Source organism: Aotus nancymaae, unplaced genomic scaffold (genome assembly GCF_030222135.1).
Source record: "Aotus nancymaae isolate 86718 unplaced genomic scaffold, 86718_ANA_hifiasm-v0.15.2.pri h1tg000003l, whole genome shotgun sequence".
NCBI lineage: Eukaryota > Metazoa > Chordata > Mammalia > Primates > Aotidae > Aotus > Aotus nancymaae.
In genome coordinates this window covers 19,957,692-19,977,282 of record NW_026988414.1, presented here as the reverse complement: position 1 = coordinate 19,977,282, position 19,591 = coordinate 19,957,692, and the positions used below count along the sequence as shown (strand labels likewise).

At 49.7% G+C, this 19,591-nt stretch overlaps 1 protein-coding gene and 1 pseudogene across 1 annotated transcript; both read left to right on the top strand.

Moving 5' to 3' along the window:
- The first annotated feature begins 767 nt into the window (after positions 1-767).
- LOC135275226 (spermatogenesis-associated protein 31A7-like) lies at positions 768-13,221 on the top strand (annotated as a pseudogene).
- A 96-nt stretch (positions 13,222-13,317) lies between these two features.
- LOC105719698 (pyruvate kinase PKM-like) lies at positions 13,318-16,595 on the top strand. The gene has a single exon (XM_064378937.1). It carries the CDS (start codon positions 13,333-13,335, stop codon positions 14,200-14,202), a length of 870 nt encoding a protein of 289 aa, XP_064235007.1. The 5' UTR covers positions 13,318-13,332; the 3' UTR covers positions 14,203-16,595.
- Positions 16,596-19,591: the final 2,996 nt, after the last annotated feature.

Genomic DNA, 19,591 nt, shown 5'->3' with positions numbered 1-19,591 from the left:
ATTTCCTCATATAGTAAATCCCTCTCTGTAGTGGGTTTTACTGTTTGTTTGTTTGTTTTTTGAGACGGAGTCTCACTCTTGTCGCCTTGGCTGGAGTGCAATGGCGATTTGGGCTCACTGCAGCCTCTGCCTCCCAGGTTTAAGCAATTCTCCTGCCTCAGTCTCCGGAGTAGCTGAGATTACAGGCACGCGCCACCACGCCAGTCTAATTTTTGTTATTTTTAGTAGATACGGGGTTTCATCATGTTGACCAGGATGGTCTCGATCTCTTGACCTCGTGATCCACCCGCCTCAGCCTCCCAAAGTGCTGGGAAAATTTTAAAAAATTTTAAAAATTATCTTAATTGTATGTGGGTTGGTCCCTTTGATTGAAAGTGAAATGGAAATAATTTTTTAAAAAAACCTTACTTTTCACAATTTACAAAACTATATAAAACAAATATACATTTTGTCCCTGGATCGATATAAGACAAAAATATTGTGTGGGAAAGCTGGAGTTGAGGACGAATGAGATTCTGAGAATAAAAATCCCTGGTACATAGTCAAAGTTTCAGAGTCAACTTCAGATTTTCAAGGATTATAAAATAGATAACCTCATACCACCATCTCCAACAGATAAAAGGAACCTGATAATATCTGTGTTCCATGGAGAAAGAACAGAAAATTGGCTGAGTTCTGTCACTGACAAAACTTAGTGGGAAGGAGGAATCTGGAAGGTGGGAGGGTGGAGGGATCCCGGGCTTGCGGGGTGGGGAGGGGCTGTGCTTCAGCCTCCCCCTCTCACTGCCCCTCCCCAGTCAGGGGCCCTTTGTGAGGTGACGGCCCCAGCTCTGTGACACGGGCCTGGGCCCCAGTCCCTAGTCTCCAAGGGCATGCCCAGAGCTCAGTTGCTTGAAGGCAGCATACCTATTCAAATGGCGACTATTCCGTACCCTCTAAAACTTCTTCGTGAATCGTGGAGAAACACCCCCAGCTCCACATCATGGGAGTTGGATATCTTCCTCACCCTGGTATTTGGCGTGGTGTTCTTTTTCCTATTACTACGCCCCTACCGCTCTTACTTCCTTTGTGATCCACCCTCACCATCTCCTGGGAAGAAGAAAATGGTAAGGAGCCCTCGGGCCGGACCCACACAGCACAATTCTCTCCTTTCTTTCTATTATTAGCTCTGCTTTTCCAAATCCAGTGGAGAGACTTCCGCAATGGGAAGTGTCAGGAGAGACCAGAACATGGTCCTTCCAGGGGGAGGCAGAGCAGCCAGGGGTTGGTAGGGACTGGGATTTCCCTCCCAAGCTCTCGGTCCATCTGTGGGGGAGCACAGGAAGCATCAGGGCAAAACCAAACCCCTGGACTCAGTGGCAAGGACCAGTCAGGAGATGGGGGAGGTCTTTGTGGGAGGGCGCTCATAAGCCCCTTCCTGGGGCAGGTGGCTGGGGGCCCAGCCTAGTCTGTGTGGGGTGATCTGGGGACTGTGCTGAGCCTCCGAGGGCCTCCCACCTGGGCCTGGAGTCTCCTCTGATCTCCTGGGAAGCAGAATCCTACCTGACAGCTCAGGTGTGCCCGCGGGCCTGAGCCTGGGTGTTCGTCGAGTAGAGGAGCACCTCTACCGTTACTTACGTTATATTATATATTATACATTATATTATAGTTTATATATGAAACATATATAATATATATATATTTCCTCATATAGTAAATCCCTCTCTGTAGTGGGTTTTACTGTTTGTTTGTTTTTTGAGACAGAATCTCACTCTTGTCGCCCTGGCTGGAGTGCAATGGCGATTTGGGCTCACTGCAGCCTCTGCCTCCCAGGTTTAAGCAATTCTCCTGCCTCAGCCTCCGGAGTAGCTGAGATTACAGGCGCGCGCCACCACGCCAGTCTAATTTTTGTTATTTTTATTTATTTATTTTTTTGAGGCGGAGTCTCGCTCTTGTTACCCAGTCTGGAATGCAATGGCGCGATCTCGGCTCACCGCAACCTCCGCCTCCTGGGTTCAAGCAATTCTCCTGCCTCAGCCTCCTGAGTAGCTGGGATTACAGGCGTGAGCCACCGCGCCCGGCCCAATTTTTGTTATTTTTAGTAGAGACGGGGTTTCACTATGCTGACGAGGCTGGTCTCAAACTTCTGATCTCAGGTGATCCACCCTTCTTGGCTTCCCCACACGCTCGGATTATAGGCGTGAGCCACCGCACCCGGCCCCCGCTCTGTGTTTTTCTAAGAAGAAAAGCAGTTTGTCATCCACTTAAACATGAGTGGGAGGAAGCACACCACTCCCTGAGCAAGACAAGGGAGCTGTGCGGTTCGTGAGTGCTTTGCGCTGTGGCTGGGCTGGGGGCAGAGAGCGAGAGCCAGTCTCAGCCCCTCACCCTTTCTTGTCTCCCAGGATCTTCTTCTCTGCCTGGATCGACTTCTGTCCCAGTGTGAAGGTCAGCGGAGGGGGCGGCCCAAAGGCAGGAAGAAAAACAGCAGTTTGAAAGGTAAGGCTCTGCCGGGCACACTAGAGTTCATTTGATCTCGTCTGTCCCTGGAGAGAAGCGACTCTGTCTGAGGAAGTCAATTGAAGAAGCCTGAGCTGGGGGCTCCTAGGAAGGAACTCAGAACCCCGGATCCCTCTCAGATTTCGTGGTGGCATGAAACCATGGTGGGCCAAGGACTGGGTGTTCCCCAGCAGGGCACAGTGTAGGGGGAGGAGGCCCATGCCTGTCTGAATCAGGAGGGGGGTGAGGGGGCTATGGACAGCTGTTCAACTCTGCTAAGGCTGATTCCTCTTTGAGACCACCCCAGTCCTTTTTCCCCACAGGGCAGCTATGAGGACTATGGGGGTGGGGGGGTCTGTGTGTGGAAGCCCTTTGTGGACAACAAAGCCTTGCCCTCCGTGCCTCGCTATCACTGTCCAGGCCATGTGGCCTTGGACACAGACATGTGGTTTCCAGGGTCTGACTCCCCATGGTCTTCCCTAAAGAAACATCCACTCAGCCTCCTGTGGAGATCCCAGGCCCCTACCTCACTGCCCTAACTGGGTCTCCTGATTTCCAGCTTCTAGAGACCGCCTGACAAGCCTGAAGAGGACTCGGGACTTGTATTCACAAGTGCAGTGGTGAGGCACTTCCCCTTCCCTGCATCCTTCCTACCGGGGCTAGGATTCAACCCCAGGGCCTCACGGCAGCCTGGAGCTGACCTGGGATGGGGAGACCAGGGGGACAGAGGATGGGAGTAAAATCCTGGAGCAAGGGGTAGGAGAAGAATTGGGGAGTCTGGGTGCAGTGCAGTGGCGGGGCATAGGAGGAGAATTGGGGAGTCAGGGTATGGGGCGGTGGAGGGGCATAGGAGGAGAATTGGGGAGTCTGGGTGCAGCACAGTGGAGGGGCATAGGAGAATTGGGGAATCTGGGTGTGGGGCGGTAGAGGGGCATAGGATGAGAATTGGGCAGTCAGGGTGTGGGGCGGTGGAGGGGCATAGGAGAATTGGGCAGTCCGAGTGTGGGGCGGTGGAGGGGCATAGGAGGAGAATTGGGCAGTCAGGGTGTGGGGCGGTGGAGGGGCACAGGAGGAGAATTGGGTGGGTCTGGGTGTGGGGCGGTGGAGGGGCCGGGGCCCACGTGCCCACTCTGTCCTATGGCCCTACCTGCTCCTGGCTGCAGCTTGTACCTCCTGTCTCCTGCAGCATCCTGGGGCCACATGGGCCACATCTCTCTCGCCCAGAACCCCCCGGTGAGGAGTGCAAAAGAGCACCTGCTGGAGCCTCCCAGTCCCCTCAGGAGCCGATGGAAGATACCGCTCCCGTGCTTTCCCCGTTAGCTTCCCCGGATCCTCAAACCCAGCACCCTTGGCCTCCGGTCTCCACCCCATCACCAGGCCCAATGGCCACCTCAGTCTCTCCTCTGAGTGCCTCCCAACCACCAGAACCTTCCCTTCCCCTGGAACACCCCTCACCCGAGCCAATTGCACTTTTCCCAACCCACCACACACCCCTGATCCTCTGGCCTGCTCGCCGCCTCCTCCGAAAGGCTTCATTGCTCCTCCCCTGTGGGACTGCACTCTGACTCCTCCACCTAACTGTGGTTTGGCGACTTCTGGCCCAGCCAGCTCAGACCTTGGCAGCTCAAGCAGTCATGTCTCTGTGTCTGCATCCTCGTGCGTCTCCAACGCAAAAGTCCAGCAAGATCATCTTTCCTGCCACCCACCAGAAACCTCGTCCTCTGGAGTAGCTTGCCCTACGTCGCAGAGGGCTTTACCCTCTAGGGCCCAAAAACCTGCTCAGGACGTCTTTAGTGCCTCCACTCCTAACCTTCCCCAGGACAGTTTGACAGAAATCGTTCCTGAGAACTTTCCAGTCAGTCCTGAATTCCGGAAGCAACACCAGAGCAACCTGGGAATGACCCAAGAGTCTCTGAAATCCCACGTGGCCATGAAGTTGGGCCAGATCAATGAGGGCTTGATCCCCCTTTGTGTGCGTCGATCCTGGCTTGCTGTCAACTGGGTTTTTCCCGTGTCCAACACCCACACGAAGACCAACAATCTAGCACCCCTGAAAAGTGAGAGAGCCAGTGTGAACACATCCCAGGAGCTTTCCTTCCTCGATCCGTGCATTCAACAGGTGCTGGGACATCATATGTCCCAGGATAAAGGATCATCCTTATCCCACACACAGCTTGCTCGTCCCTCCTCATCCACCTATGAATCTAAGCCACCAGTAGGTTTACAGGTCCGTCTCCAGAGCATGACGGCTGTGAACATGCAGGCTCCCCAGGAGCTACGTGACCTTATGGCAGCCAGGAGGAGGAACCTGGGGTGCAAGGAGCCCAAGAACCCGAAACGTCAAGGCTCATGCAAGAACCAGAGCCGGATGTTTACCCCTACTCACAAGAGTGAGAACCCAACGAAGCCCAACTTAAAAAAACGTGAAGAAAGGCTTGAAGAACTGAGGACTCCCCAACGCACCCCAGTCAGGAAAACAGAAGAAACTCATCAGGATGAAGGCCTCCAGCTGTTGCCACCAAAGAAACAGCCTCCTTCAATAACCAACTGGAGAGAAAAAAATACAACAATTTTTTAAGTCGATCATTTCGATTAAAAAAAACAAGCCAGCACCAGTCACTGCCAAGACCAAGAAAATAGTAAAAAACACATCACATGCGTACAGCAGCTGTGCTGAAGCTGAGGGGCGCATGACAGCAGTTGGACAGATGCTGGAGGAAAAAATGACACTTTGCCGTGAACATCATGCCTCAAAGGTAAATCAGCACCAACAGAAGTTCCAAGCCGCAGTCGGTGGGTTGCTCTGCAACCACAGGCACCTCTTCCACCTGGAACACAGCAGAATGCTGGGCTATGTAGCCAGCAGTCAACAAGCCACTCTCAAGAGCCAGAGTTATCCCAACAGAGAGAGTATCAGAGATCAAAAGCCCTTGAAATGTGTCTGGTGCAACAATGAGCAATGGGGCCAGCGACATCCCCAATTCTTGCTCCCCAAGAGGGCTGGCTCCTCAGTCAGTCCCCCTTAGGGCGGACTCCAGCAACACACTCTTCCTGAATGACATGGCAGGCTGCTCCTCACAGCAACCAAGAGCATTGGAAGAGCCCAATCAACACTTTTTTTAATAGTTAAAAAAAAAAGATAGAAAAGCACATCACAATGCATATATCTCAAAAGGACTCAAATCCAGAATATGTAAAAAGAAGAATGAGAGAAAAAACTCAAATCAAGAACAAAACAGACAATCCAATTTTTAATTTTGGCAAAAGACTTGAATAGACCATTTACAAAAGAGAATACCACTTAATATGTGAAATAGACAATCCACTTAATATGTGAAAAGCTGTCAACATTATCAATCATTAGGGAAATGCAAATTAAAACTACAATGAAATACCATTATACTCCCACCAAAAAAGCTAAAATTAAAAATAAATGATAATTCTGAATTTTGGCAAGAGCTGGGAGCTACCAGAACTCTTAAGCCACCAGTAGGTTTACAGGTCCGTCTCCAGAGCACGACTGCTGTGAACATGCAGGCTCCCCAGGAGCTACGTGACCTTATGGCAGCCAGGAGGAGGAACCTGGGGTGCAAGGAGCCCAAGAACCCGAAACGTCAAGGCTCATGCAAGAACCAGAGCCGGATGTTTACCCCTACTCACAAGAGTGAGAACCCAACGAAGCCCAACTTAAAAAAACGTGAAGAAAGGCTTGAAGAACTGAGGACTCCCCAACGCACCCCAGTCAGGAAAACAGAAGAAACTCATCAGGATGAAGGCCTCCAGCTGTTGCCACCAAAGAAACAGCCTCCTTCAATAACCAACTGGAGAGAAAAAATACAACAATTTTTTAAGTCGATCTTTTCGATTAAAAAAAACAAGCCAGCACCAGTCACTGCCAAGACCAAGAAAATAGTAAAAAAACACATCACATGCGTACAGCAGCTGTGCTGAAGCTGAGGGGCGCATGACAGCAGTTGGACAGATGCTGGAGGAAAAAATGACACTTTGCCGTGAACATCATGCCTCAAAGGTAAATCAGCACCAACAGAAGTTCCAAGCCGCAGTCGGTGGGTTGCTCTGCAACCACAGGCACCTCTTCCACCTGGAACACAGCAGAATGCTGGGCTATGTAGCCAGCAGTCAACAAGCCACTCTCAAGAGCCAGAGTTATCCCAACAGAGAGAGTATCAGAGATCAAAAGCCCTTGAAATGTGTCTGGTGCAACAATGAGCAATGGGGCCAGCGACATCCCCAATTCTTGCTCCCCAAGAGGGCTGGCTCCTCAGTCAGTCCCCCTTAGGGCGGACTCCAGCAACACACTCTTCCTGAATGACATGGCAGGCTGCTCCTCACAGCAACCAAGAGCATTGGAAGAGCCCAATCAACACTTTTTTTAATAGTTAAAAAAAAAAGATAGAAAAGCACATCACAATGCATATATCTCAAAAGGACTCAAATCCAGAATATGTAAAAAGAAGAATGAGAGAAAAAACTCAAATCAAGAACAAAACAGACAATCCAATTTTTAATTTTGGCAAAAGACTTGAATAGACCATTTACAAAAGAGAATACCACTTAATATGTGAAATAGACAATCCACTTAATATGTGAAAAGCTGTCAACATTATCAATCATTAGGGAAATGCAAATTAAAACTACAATGAAATACCATTATACTCCCACCAAAAAAGCTAAAATTAAAAATAAATGATAATTCTGAATTTTGGCAAGAGCTGGGAGCTACCAGAACTCTTAAGCCACCAGTAGGTTTACAGGTCCGTCTCCAGAGCACGACTGCTGTGAACATGCAGGCTCCCCAGGAGCTACGTGACCTTATGGCAGCCAGGAGGAGGAACCTGGGGTGCAAGGAGCCCAAGAACCCGAAACGTCAAGGCTCATGCAAGAACCAGAGCCGGATGTTTACCCCTACTCACAAGAGTGAGAACCCAACGAAGCCCAACTTAAAAAAACGTGAAGAAAGGCTTGAAGAACTGAGGACTCCCCAACGCACCCCAGTCAGGAAAACAGAAGAAACTCATCAGGATGAAGGCCTCCAGCTGTTGCCACCAAAGAAACAGCCTCCTTCAATAACCAACTGGAGAGAAAAAATACAACAATTTTTTAAGTCGATCTTTTCGATTAAAAAAAACAAGCCAGCACCAGTCACTGCCAAGACCAAGAAAATAGTAAAAAAACACATCACATGCGTACAGCAGCTGTGCTGAAGCTGAGGGGCGCATGACAGCAGTTGGACAGATGCTGGAGGAAAAAATGACACTTTGCCGTGAACATCATGCCTCAAAGGTAAATCAGCACCAACAGAAGTTCCAAGCCGCAGTCGGTGGGTTGCTCTGCAACCACAGGCACCTCTTCCACCTGGAACACAGCAGAATGCTGGGCTATGTAGCCAGCAGTCAACAAGCCACTCTCAAGAGCCAGAGTTACCCCAACAGAGAGAGTATCAGAGATCAAAAGCCCTTGAAATGTGTCTGGTGCAACAATGAGCAATGGGGCCAGCGACATCCCCAATTCTTGCTCCCCAAGAGGGCTGGCTCCTCAGTCAGTCCCCCTTAGGGCGGACTCCAGCAACACACTCTTCCTGAATGACATGGCAGGCTGCTCCTCACAGCAACCAAGAGCATTGGAAGAGCCCAATCAACACTTTTTTTAATAGTTAAAAAAAAAAGATAGAAAAGCACATCACAATGCATATATCTCAAAAGGACTCAAATCCAGAATATGTAAAAAGAAGAATGAGAGAAAAAACTCAAATCAAGAACAAAACAGACAATCCAATTTTTAATTTTGGCAAAAGACTTGAATAGACCATTTACAAAAGAGAATACCACTTAATATGTGAAATAGACAATCCACTTAATATGTGAAAAGCTGTCAACATTATCAATCATTAGGGAAATGCAAATTAAAACTACAATGAAATACCATTATACTCCCACCAAAAAAGCTAAAATTAAAAATAAATGATAATTCTGAATTTTGGCAAGAGCTGGGAGCTACCAGAACTCTTAAGCCACCAGTAGGTTTACAGGTCCGTCTCCAGAGCACGACTGCTGTGAACATGCAGGCTCCCCAGGAGCTACGTGACCTTATGGCAGCCAGGAGGAGGAACCTGGGGTGCAAGGAGCCCAAGAACCCGAAACGTCAAGGCTCATGCAAGAACCAGAGCCGGATGTTTACCCCTACTCACAAGAGTGAGAACCCAACGAAGCCCAACTTAAAAAAACGTGAAGAAAGGCTTGAAGAACTGAGGACTCCCCAACGCACCCCAGTCAGGAAAACAGAAGAAACTCATCAGGATGAAGGCCTCCAGCTGTTGCCACCAAAGAAACAGCCTCCTTCAATAACCAACTGGAGAGAAAAAATACAACAATTTTTTAAGTCGATCTTTTCGATTAAAAAAAACAAGCCAGCACCAGTCACTGCCAAGACCAAGAAAATAGTAAAAAAACACATCACATGCGTACAGCAGCTGTGCTGAAGCTGAGGGGCGCATGACAGCAGTTGGACAGATGCTGGAGGAAAAAAATGACACTTTGCCGTGAACATCATGCCTCAAAGGTAAATCAGCACCAACAGAAGTTCCAAGCCGCAGTCGGTGGGTTGCTCTGCAACCACAGGCACCTCTTCCACCTGGAACACAGCAGAATGCTGGGCTATGTAGCCAGCAGTCAACAAGCCACTCTCAAGAGCCAGAGTTACCCCAACAGAGAGAGTATCAGAGATCAAAAGCCCTTGAAATGTGTCTGGTGCAACAATGAGCAATGGGGCCAGCGACATCCCCAATTCTTGCTCCCCAAGAGGGCTGGCTCCTCAGTCAGTCCCCCTTAGGGCGGACTCCAGCAACACACTCTTCCTGAATGACATGGCAGGCTGCTCCTCACAGCAACCAAGAGCATTGGAAGAGCCCAATCAACACTTTTTTTAATAGTTAAAAAAAAAAGATAGAAAAGCACATCACAATGCATATATCTCAAAAGGACTCAAATCCAGAATATGTAAAAAGAAGAATGAGAGAAAAAACTCAAATCAAGAACAAAACAGACAATCCAATTTTTAATTTTGGCAAAAGACTTGAATAGACCATTTACAAAAGAGAATACCACTTAATATGTGAAATAGACAATCCACTTAATATGTGAAAAGCTGTCAACATTATCAATCATTAGGGAAATGCAAATTAAAACTACAATGAAATACCATTATACTCCCACCAAAAAAGCTAAAATTAAAAATAAATGATAATTCTGAATTTTGGCAAGAGCTGGGAGCTACCAGAACTCTTAAGCCACCAGTAGGTTTACAGGTCCGTCTCCAGAGCACGACTGCTGTGAACATGCAGGCTCCCCAGGAGCTACGTGACCTTATGGCAGCCAGGAGGAGGAACCTGGGGTGCAAGGAGCCCAAGAACCCGAAACGTCAAGGCTCATGCAAGAACCAGAGCCGGATGTTTACCCCTACTCACAAGAGTGAGAACCCAACGAAGCCCAACTTAAAAAAACGTGAAGAAAGGCTTGAAGAACTGAGGACTCCCCAACGCACCCCAGTCAGGAAAACAGAAGAAACTCATCAGGATGAAGGCCTCCAGCTGTTGCCACCAAAGAAACAGCCTCCTTCAATAACCAACTGGAGAGAAAAAATACAACAATTTTTTAAGTCGATCTTTTCGATTAAAAAAAACAAGCCAGCACCAGTCACTGCCAAGACCAAGAAAATAGTAAAAAAACACATCACATGCGTACAGCAGCTGTGCTGAAGCTGAGGGGCGCATGACAGCAGTTGGACAGATGCTGGAGGAAAAAAATGACACTTTGCCGTGAACATCATGCCTCAAAGGTAAATCAGCACCAACAGAAGTTCCAAGCCGCAGTCGGTGGGTTGCTCTGCAACCACAGGCACCTCTTCCACCTGGAACACAGCAGAATGCTGGGCTATGTAGCCAGCAGTCAACAAGCCACTCTCAAGAGCCAGAGTTACCCCAACAGAGAGAGTATCAGAGATCAAAAGCCCTTGAAATGTGTCTGGTGCAACAATGAGCAATGGGGCCAGCGACATCCCCAATTCTTGCTCCCCAAGAGGGCTGGCTCCTCAGTCAGTCCCCCTTAGGGCGGACTCCAGCAACACACTCTTCCTGAATGACATGGCAGGCTGCTCCTCACAGCAACCAAGAGCATTGGAAGAGCCCAATCAACACTTTTTTTAATAGTTAAAAAAAAAAAGATAGAAAAGCACATCACAATGCATATATCTCAAAAGGACTCAAATCCAGAATATGTAAAAAGAAGAATGAGAGAAAAAACTCAAATCAAGAACAAAACAGACAATCCAATTTTTAATTTTGGCAAAAGACTTGAATAGACCATTTACAAAAGAGAATACCACTTAATATGTGAAATAGACAATCCACTTAATATGTGAAAAGCTGTCAACATTATCAATCATTAGGGAAATGCAAATTAAAACTACAATGAAATACCATTATACTCCCACCAAAAAAGCTAAAATTAAAAATAAATGATAATTCTGAATTTTGGCAAGAGCTGGGAGCTACCAGAACTCTTAAGCCACCAGTAGGTTTACAGGTCCGTCTCCAGAGCACGACTGCTGTGAACATGCAGGCTCCCCAGGAGCTACGTGACCTTATGGCAGCCAGGAGGAGGAACCTGGGGTGCAAGGAGCCCAAGAACCCGAAACGTCAAGGCTCATGCAAGAACCAGAGCCGGATGTTTACCCCTACTCACAAGAGTGAGAACCCAACGAAGCCCAACTTAAAAAAACGTGAAGAAAGGCTTGAAGAACTGAGGACTCCCCAACGCACCCCAGTCAGGAAAACAGAAGAAACTCATCAGGATGAAGGCCTCCAGCTGTTGCCACCAAAGAAACAGCCTCCTTCAATAACCAACTGGAGAGAAAAAATACAACAATTTTTTAAGTCGATCTTTTCAATTAAAAAAAACAAGCCAGCACCAGTCACTGCCAAGACCAAGAAAATAGTAAAAAAACACATCACATGCGTACAGCAGCTGTGCTGAAGCTGAGGGGCGCATGACAGCAGTTGGACAGATGCTGGAGGAAAAAATGACACTTTGCCGTGAACATCATGCCTCAAAGGTAAATCAGCACCAACAGAAGTTCCAAGCCGCAGTCGGTGGGTTGCTCTGCAACCACAGGCACCTCTTCCACCTGGAACACAGCAGAATGCTGGGCTATGTAGCCAGCAGTCAACAAGCCACTCTCAAGAGCCAGAGTTATCCCAACAGAGAGAGTATCAGAGATCAAAAGCCCTTGAAATGTGTCTGGTGCAACAATGAGCAATGGGGCCAGCGACATCCCCAATTCTTGCTCCCCAAGAGGGCTGGCTCCTCAGTCAGTCCCCCTTAGGGCGGACTCCAGCAACACACTCTTCCTGAATGACATGGCAGGCTGCTCCTCACAGCAACCAAGAGCATTGGAAGAGCCCAATCAACACTTTTTTTAATAGTTAAAAAAAAAAGATAGAAAAGCACATCACAATGCATATATCTCAAAAGGACTCAAATCCAGAATATGTAAAAAGAAGAATGAGAGAAAAAACTCAAATCAAGAACAAAACAGACAATCCAATTTTTAATTTTGGCAAAAGACTTGAATAGACCATTTACAAAAGAGAATACCACTTAATATGTGAAATAGACAATCCACTTAATATGTGAAAAGCTGTCAACATTATCAATCATTAGGGAAATGCAAATTAAAACTACAATGAAATACCATTATACTCCCACCAAAAAAGCTAAAATTAAAAATAAATGATAATTCTGAATTTTGGCAAGAGCTGGGAGCTACCAGAACTCTTAAGCCACCAGTAGGTTTACAGGTCCGTCTCCAGAGCACGACTGCTGTGAACATGCAGGCTCCCCAGGAGCTACGTGACCTTATGGCAGCCAGGAGGAGGAACCTGGGGTGCAAGGAGCCCAAGAACCCGAAACGTCAAGGCTCATGCAAGAACCAGAGCCGGATGTTTACCCCTACTCACAAGAGTGAGAACCCAACGAAGCCCAACTTAAAAAAACGTGAAGAAAGGCTTGAAGAACTGAGGACTCCCCAACGCACCCCAGTCAGGAAAACAGAAGAAACTCATCAGGATGAAGGCCTCCAGCTGTTGCCACCAAAGAAACAGCCTCCTTCAATAACCAACTGGAGAGAAAAAAATACAACAATTTTTTAAGTCGATCTTTTCGATTAAAAAAAACAAGCCAGCACCAGTCACTGCCAAGACCAAGAAAATAGTAAAAAAACACATCACATGCGTACAGCAGCTGTGCTGAAGCTGAGGGGCGCATGACAGCAGTTGGACAGATGCTGGAGGAAAAAATGACACTTTGCCGTGAACATCATGCCTCAAAGGTAAATCAGCACCAACAGAAGTTCCAAGCCGCAGTCGGTGGGTTGCTCTGCAACCACAGGCACCTCTTCCACCTGGAACACAGCAGAATGCTGGGCTATGTAGCCAGCAGTCAACAAGCCACTCTCAAGAGCCAGAGTTATCCCAACAGAGAGAGTATCAGAGATCAAAAGCCCTTGAAATGTGTCTGGTGCAACAATGAGCAATGGGGCCAGCGACATCCCCAATTCTTGCTCCCCAAGAGGGCTGGCTCCTCAGTCAGTCCCCTTTAGGGCGGACTCCAGCAACACACTCTTCCTGAATGACATGGCAGGCTGCTCCTCACAGCAACCAAGAGCATTGGAAGAGCCCAATCAACACTTTTTTTAATAGTTAAAAAAAAAAAGATAGAAAAGCACATCACAATGCATATATCTCAAAATGACTCAAATCCAGAATATGTAAAAAGAAGAATGAGGCACAGCAGCTGCGCATCCCAGGGCGATAGATCTTCTTACGTTTGCAGCGTAACCCGAGTCGGTCAGCACCCGAGGACCTCAGCAGCCATGTCGAAGCCCCATAGTGAAGCCGGGACTGCCTTCATTCAGACCCAGCAGCTGCATGCAGCCATGGCTGACACATTCCTGGAGCACATGTGCCGCCTGGACATTGACTCACCACCCATCACAGCCCGGAACACTGGCATCATCTGTACCATTGGCCCAGCTTCCCGATCGGTGGAGACGTTGAAGGAGATGTTTAAGTCTGGAATGAATGTGGCTCGTCTGAACTTCTCTCATGGAACTCATGAGTACCAAGCGGAGACCATCAAGAATGTGCGCGCAGCCACGGAAAGCTTTGCTTCTGACCCCATCCTCTACCGGCCCGTTGCTGTGGCTCTGGACACTAAAGGACCTGAGATCCGAACTGGCCTCATCAAGGGCAGCGGCACCGCAGAGGTAGAGCTGAAGAAGGGAGCCACTCTCAAAATCACACTGGATAACGCCTACATGGAAAAGTGTGACGAGAACATCCTGTGGCTGGACTACAAGAACATCTGCAAGGTGGTGGAAGTGGGCAGCAAGATCTACGTGGATGATGGGCTTATTTCTCTCCAGGTGAAGCAGAAAGGTGCTGACTTCCTGGTGACGGAGGTGGAAAATGGTGGCTCCTTGGGCAGCAAGAAGGGTGTGAACCTTCCTGGGGCTGCTGTGGACTTCCCTGCTGTGTCAGAGAAGGACATCCAGGACCTGAAGTTTGGGGTCGAGCAGGATGTCGATATGGTGTTTGCGTCATTCATCCGCAAGGCAGCTGATGTCCATGAAGTGAGGAAGGTCCTGTGAGAGAAGGGAAAGAACATCAAGATAATCAGCAAAATCGAGAATCATGAGGGGGTTCGGAGGTTTGATGAAATCGTGGAGGCCAGTGATGGGATCATGGTGGCTCGTGGTGATCTAGGCATTGAAATTCCTGCAGCGAAGGTCTTCCTTGCTCAGAAGATGATGATTGGGCGGTGCAACCGAGCTGGGAAGCCTGTCATCTGTGCCACTCAGATGCTGGAGAGCATGATCAAGAAGCCCCGCCCCACCCGGGCTGAGGGCAGTGATGTGGCCAATGCAGTCCTGGATGGAGCTGACTGTATCATGCTGTCTGGAGAGACAGCCAAAGGGGACTATCCTCTGGAGGCCGTGCGCATGCAGCACCTGATTGCCCGTGAGGCAGAGGCTGCCATCTACCACTTGCAATTATTTGAGGAACTCCGCCGCCTGGCGCCCATTACCAGCGACCCCACAGAAGCCACCGCCGTGGGTGCCGTGGAGGCCTCCTTCAAGTGCTGCAGTGGGGCCATAATCGTCCTCACCAAGTCTGGCAGGTCTGCTCACCAGGTGGCCAGATACCGCCCACGTGCCCCCATCATTGCTGTGACACGGAATCCCCAGACAGCTCGTCAGGCTCACCTGTACCGTGGCATCTTCCCTGTGCTGTGTAAGGACCCTGTCCAGGAGGCCTGGGCTGAGGACTTAGACCTCCGGGTGAACTTGGCCATGAATGTCGGCAAGGCCCGAGGCTTCTTCAAGAAGGGAGATGTGGTCATTGTGCTGACCGGGTGGCGCCCTGGCTCCGGCTTCACCAACACCATGCGTGTTGTTCCTGTGCCGTGATAGACCCCAGAGCCCCTCCTCCAGCCCCTGTCCCACCCCCTTCCCCCAACCCATCCATTAGGCCAGCAACGCTTGTAGAGCTCACTCTGGGCTGTAACGTGGCACTGGTGGGCTGGGACACCAGAGAAGAAGATAGACGCCTTGCTGAAACATGGCTGTGTTTACAGCCTGCTCTGGTGGGACAGCTCAGAGCCTGGCTACCCATCATGCGACCCCACCCAGTCAAGGGAAGGAGGAGGAATGCTGGACTGGCAGCCCCAGGAGCCAGATGGCAAGAGGGTGACAGCTTCCTTTCCTGTGTGTACTCTGTTCAGTTACTTTAGAAAATGGATGCCCAGAGGACTCCCAACCCTGGTCTGGGGTCGGGAAACAGCCAGCGAGAGTTAGGGGCCTTAGCGCACAGAGCAGTTGTTCCATTTAAGCCAACTCTGGCCCTGGCCCTTACTTGCTTCCCCAACCCCCTGGGCCTCCGCAGTTCACGTGTCCCCGCACTTCACACCTGTCCCCACCTGTCCCCGCCCTCCACTCAGCTGTCCTGCGGCAAACACTCCACCTTCCATTTTCCCCCACTACTGCAGCGCCTCCAGGCCTGTTGCTATAGAGCCTACCTGTATGTCAATAAACAACAGCTGAAGCAAAAAAAAAAAAAAAAAAAAAAAAGAAGAATGAGAGAAAAAACTCAAATCAAGAACAAAACAGACAATCCAATTTTTAATTTTGGCAAAAGACTTGAATAGACCATTTACAAAAGATAATACCACTTAATATGTGAAATAGACAATCCACTTAATATGTGAAAAGTTGTCAACATTATCAATCATTAGGGAAATGCAAATTAAAACTACAATGAAATACCATTATACTCCCACCAAAAAAGCTAAAATTAAAAATAAATGATAATTCTGAATTTTGGCAAGAGCTGGGAGCTACCAGAACTCTTATGTTGCTGGTGGGAGTGTTAATTGCTTCAACCACTTGGGAAATGATTTGGCAATGTTTACTGAAGCTAAGCATATGCCTGCATATGATCCAGAAATTCCTATGGTATTTGCCCGAGAGAAATGAAAACAAGTGACTACCAAATGACACGTTTAAAATCATCCTCAAAGCTGTATTTGTAAGAACCCAAAACTGAAAACAACTCTAATGTCCATCTATTCTAGAATAAATAAACAAATAATGGTACATTCATTCAACGAAATACTATGCAGCAATAAAAAAGAAGAAATTACAGATACACGCAACCCTATGGATGGACCTCACGGTGGAAATGCAGAAGGAAAGCAGACAGACAGACGTGAGTGTGTGCTGAATGGCCCCACGCATATGAAGCTCAAGGTTAGATGAAACTAACCCTGGGCATCCAAGCCTGAATAGAGGTTACCTCCGGGCAGGTTCCTGACTGGAAAAGGCGCAACGGAACTTCCTGGGCTGTTGCAATTGTTCTACGCCTTGATCTATGAGGCTTTTACATGGGTGTATACACATGTGAGAATCCATCAAGTGTATATACACACTTTGAATGTAAGCACTTTATACTAAGAAATACCCCCAATAAAATGTTTTCTTTTTAAGCCCTCCGGGTGGAGGTGGAGACTGGAGTGGAGAGGGTGAGGGGAGAGCGTAACCACTTGGGAGGCTTTTGCAACTTGAAGGCGGAGAGTAAGTAAACCAGTGGGAAACAGAGGCCAGGTGTCGGCAGGGCCAGCCATGCTGTGGGAGGCCAGAGGATGGGGGCAGTAACGTGGGGAGGTGCTGGGAGGAGGAAGAGGGGCTCAACTGGAGCAGACCGGGCAGGAACCCCCTGGCGCATTGAAGCATTTCAACACACCCAGGTGCCATCTAGAACGAGCACCCTGGGGTCCCATCCCAATACTCGGAGAAGCTTCACATGGGGTGAGCTCCCCACCCCAGAGGAGTTCAACAAGAACAGTCAATCCCATTTGCTGAGTACTTTTGAAGTCCATGGCAAACCCTGCGCTGCCACAGACATCAGAATGGGGAGTGTTCATCAAATCTATGAAGCGGGCCTTATTTATTTATTTATTTATTTAAATGGAGTTGCCCAGGCTGGAGTGCAGTGGTATGACCTCAGCTCACTGCAACCTGTGCCTCCTGGGTTCAAGCAATTCTCTGCCTCAGCCTTCCAAGCAGCTGGGAATACAGGCACATGCCATCACACCCAGCTAATTTTTTTATTTTCAGTAGAGACAGGGTTTTACTATGTTAGCCAGGCTGGTTTCAAACTCCTGACCTCAGGCAATCTGCCCACCTCGGCCTCCCAAAGTGCTGGGATTACAGACATGAGCCACTGTACCCGGCCAGGCCTTATTCTTCCTATTTTGTAGATGAGCAAACTGAGGCTCTGAGAGCTGAGTAGTGATGCCAGGACCCCAGTCTGTTAACCCACCCTATCAATAACCATGTCACACTAGGGGTGGATGACCGCTTGTGAGGAACAACGTGGCAGGGATGCAGGATGGGTGGGGCCCACTGGCCAAGATGGCGTTGGAGAATGGACTTGGGAATCTGTAACCTCTCAGGGCTGCCAGGAGTCCTGGTGTTCCTCCAGGTCTTCTGAGAATGGGCAGGTCGGGTGACTGGCAGTAACTCTGCGCCTGGACGTGGGACAGAGGGAGCTCCGCAAGATGTCAGGCACTGTCCTCAGCCCTCACTATCCCCACCCCTCAGTCCCTATTTTACAGATGGGGCGGCAGAAGCTCAGAGAGGCCACCCAGAGAAGGGCAAAGGCCCCAGCCTTGCAGACCCAAGCCCAGCGGGTCACATTCACTCCCACACCTCCCCCTGGGCCCAGAGGGCTGGAGGGGTTTGCATCCCAGTGGAAGGGCAGGGAGGACCAATTCTGAGAGACCCAGAGTGTGAAAGAAGGAAGAGAAAAAGAAATGGAGAGGCAAAGAAACGGGGAAAAGCAGAAACCAGGTAGCTCAGGACTGGGGAGAGGAGGAGTGACAGGGAGCGCCCCAGAAAGAGGCTGGTAGTGGGCGGTGAGGCGGGAGGCAGCGGTGTGAGGTGGGAGACAGAGCAGATGTTCGCCAGCAGCTGTGAGCTCCCAGACAAACAAAACATAGACCTGCGGGGCGTGGCCCTGCCGCCGTCAGCTCCCACCTGCCCTCCTCCTCCCTTCCCATCACGGCCCACTGCCCTCATGCTCCCCAGAGGCCCAGCAAGCTGATTTTGCCCACCTTGGTCCAGGTGCCTAGGGCTGCAAAAGGGAGGAGGATCGGCAGAGGGAGGGCCAGGCTCTCCTCAGGGAGATCCCTACCCAGACTGTGTGGCCTTGGGCCTCAGTGTTTCCATCTGAGAACACTCATCTCTCCAAGGACCCGGACAGCCATCAGGCTCTGAGCCACAAGGCATGTCTCCTGCACCCAGCCCAACCCCTGCAAAGATGCTCCACCCCTTTCACCTAGCCTCCTAGCTCCAGAGGGGAAGCATGACCAATCGCACCACACCAACCTGGGCCCGGTTCTTCCTCAACAATGAAAGGGGCCAAAGAATGCCTGCAGCCTCTCTGTCACTCAGGCTCCGTTCCTGCAGCCTCTCTCTGTCACCCAGGCTCCGTTCCTGCAGCCTCTCTCTGTCACCCAGGCTCCGTTCCTGCAGCCTCTGTCACCCAGGCTCCATTCCTGCAGCCTCTCTATCACCCTGTAAGGTATATTGCTGAGTCGAAATGAGGAAACTGAGGCCAGTATAAGAAAATGAAAATCCAATTTATTCAGCTCCCGGGCGAGGTTCGGCCGATTCGACAGGAGGGGCCGGAGAAGTCGCGCTGGGCTTCTTAGAGTGTGGGGTTTACAGGGAGTAGAGGTAGTTGATTGGTGATCGGGGAAACAAAGCAAAGATACTCCCATTATTTATGGAGAGACAGGGCGCCGACGGGGCGAGCCGCTATTGGTAGCTAGGTGGGGCTACTGGTGGGTGGGTTGGCTAAGGACGTCCGTCCGTGGCGAGCTGCCGTTGGGCAAGTCTTTGGCGGGATTTTTAAATTTTGGCGGGGTTGCGTGCATAGTTCAGTGCTGAGTGTAGAGCTGGGAGCGGAATGCAGAGGTGGGTGTGGGGAGCCCGAATGGAGAAGCCAGATGCTGAGTCATGCATTCGGAATGATGATGCTGTTCTCAGGCGTGGAGAGGGATGGGTGTGTCCATTTGGCTCCCAGCGAGGCAACCGGTCTTACACATCCAAGCTCCATTCCTGCAGCCTCTCCATCACCCAGGCTCCATTCTTCCAGGGAAGACCTCTTCTTGGGGTTCTGGGGAAGGGGGCTTTACAACTGACGGGAGGTGCTGATGCAGAAGTAGGGTCAGGGGAGATACCAGGGGAGATCCATCAACGTCATCCTCACCTCTCCCAGCACTTGTTCAGCTCAAACCAAGCTCCACATTTAAGGGCTGAGTGACCGAAGGCAGGTCATTCGTCGTCTGAGCTGCTCATCTCTAAGGGGCAAGTAGGGGATGAGGTTACCGTTTTGCAGAGCTGGTGTGAGGATCTGCTGACACTGTAAGTGTGAATCCTGTTCGTCCCAGTGCCCAGCCTTCCCTGGCATAAGAAC

Excerpts from the sequence above, each read along its gene's own strand:
- LOC105719698 (XM_064378937.1), top strand. The coding sequence starts at position 13,333 with ATGAGGCACAGCAGCTGCGCATCCCAGGGCGATAGATCTTCTTACGTT.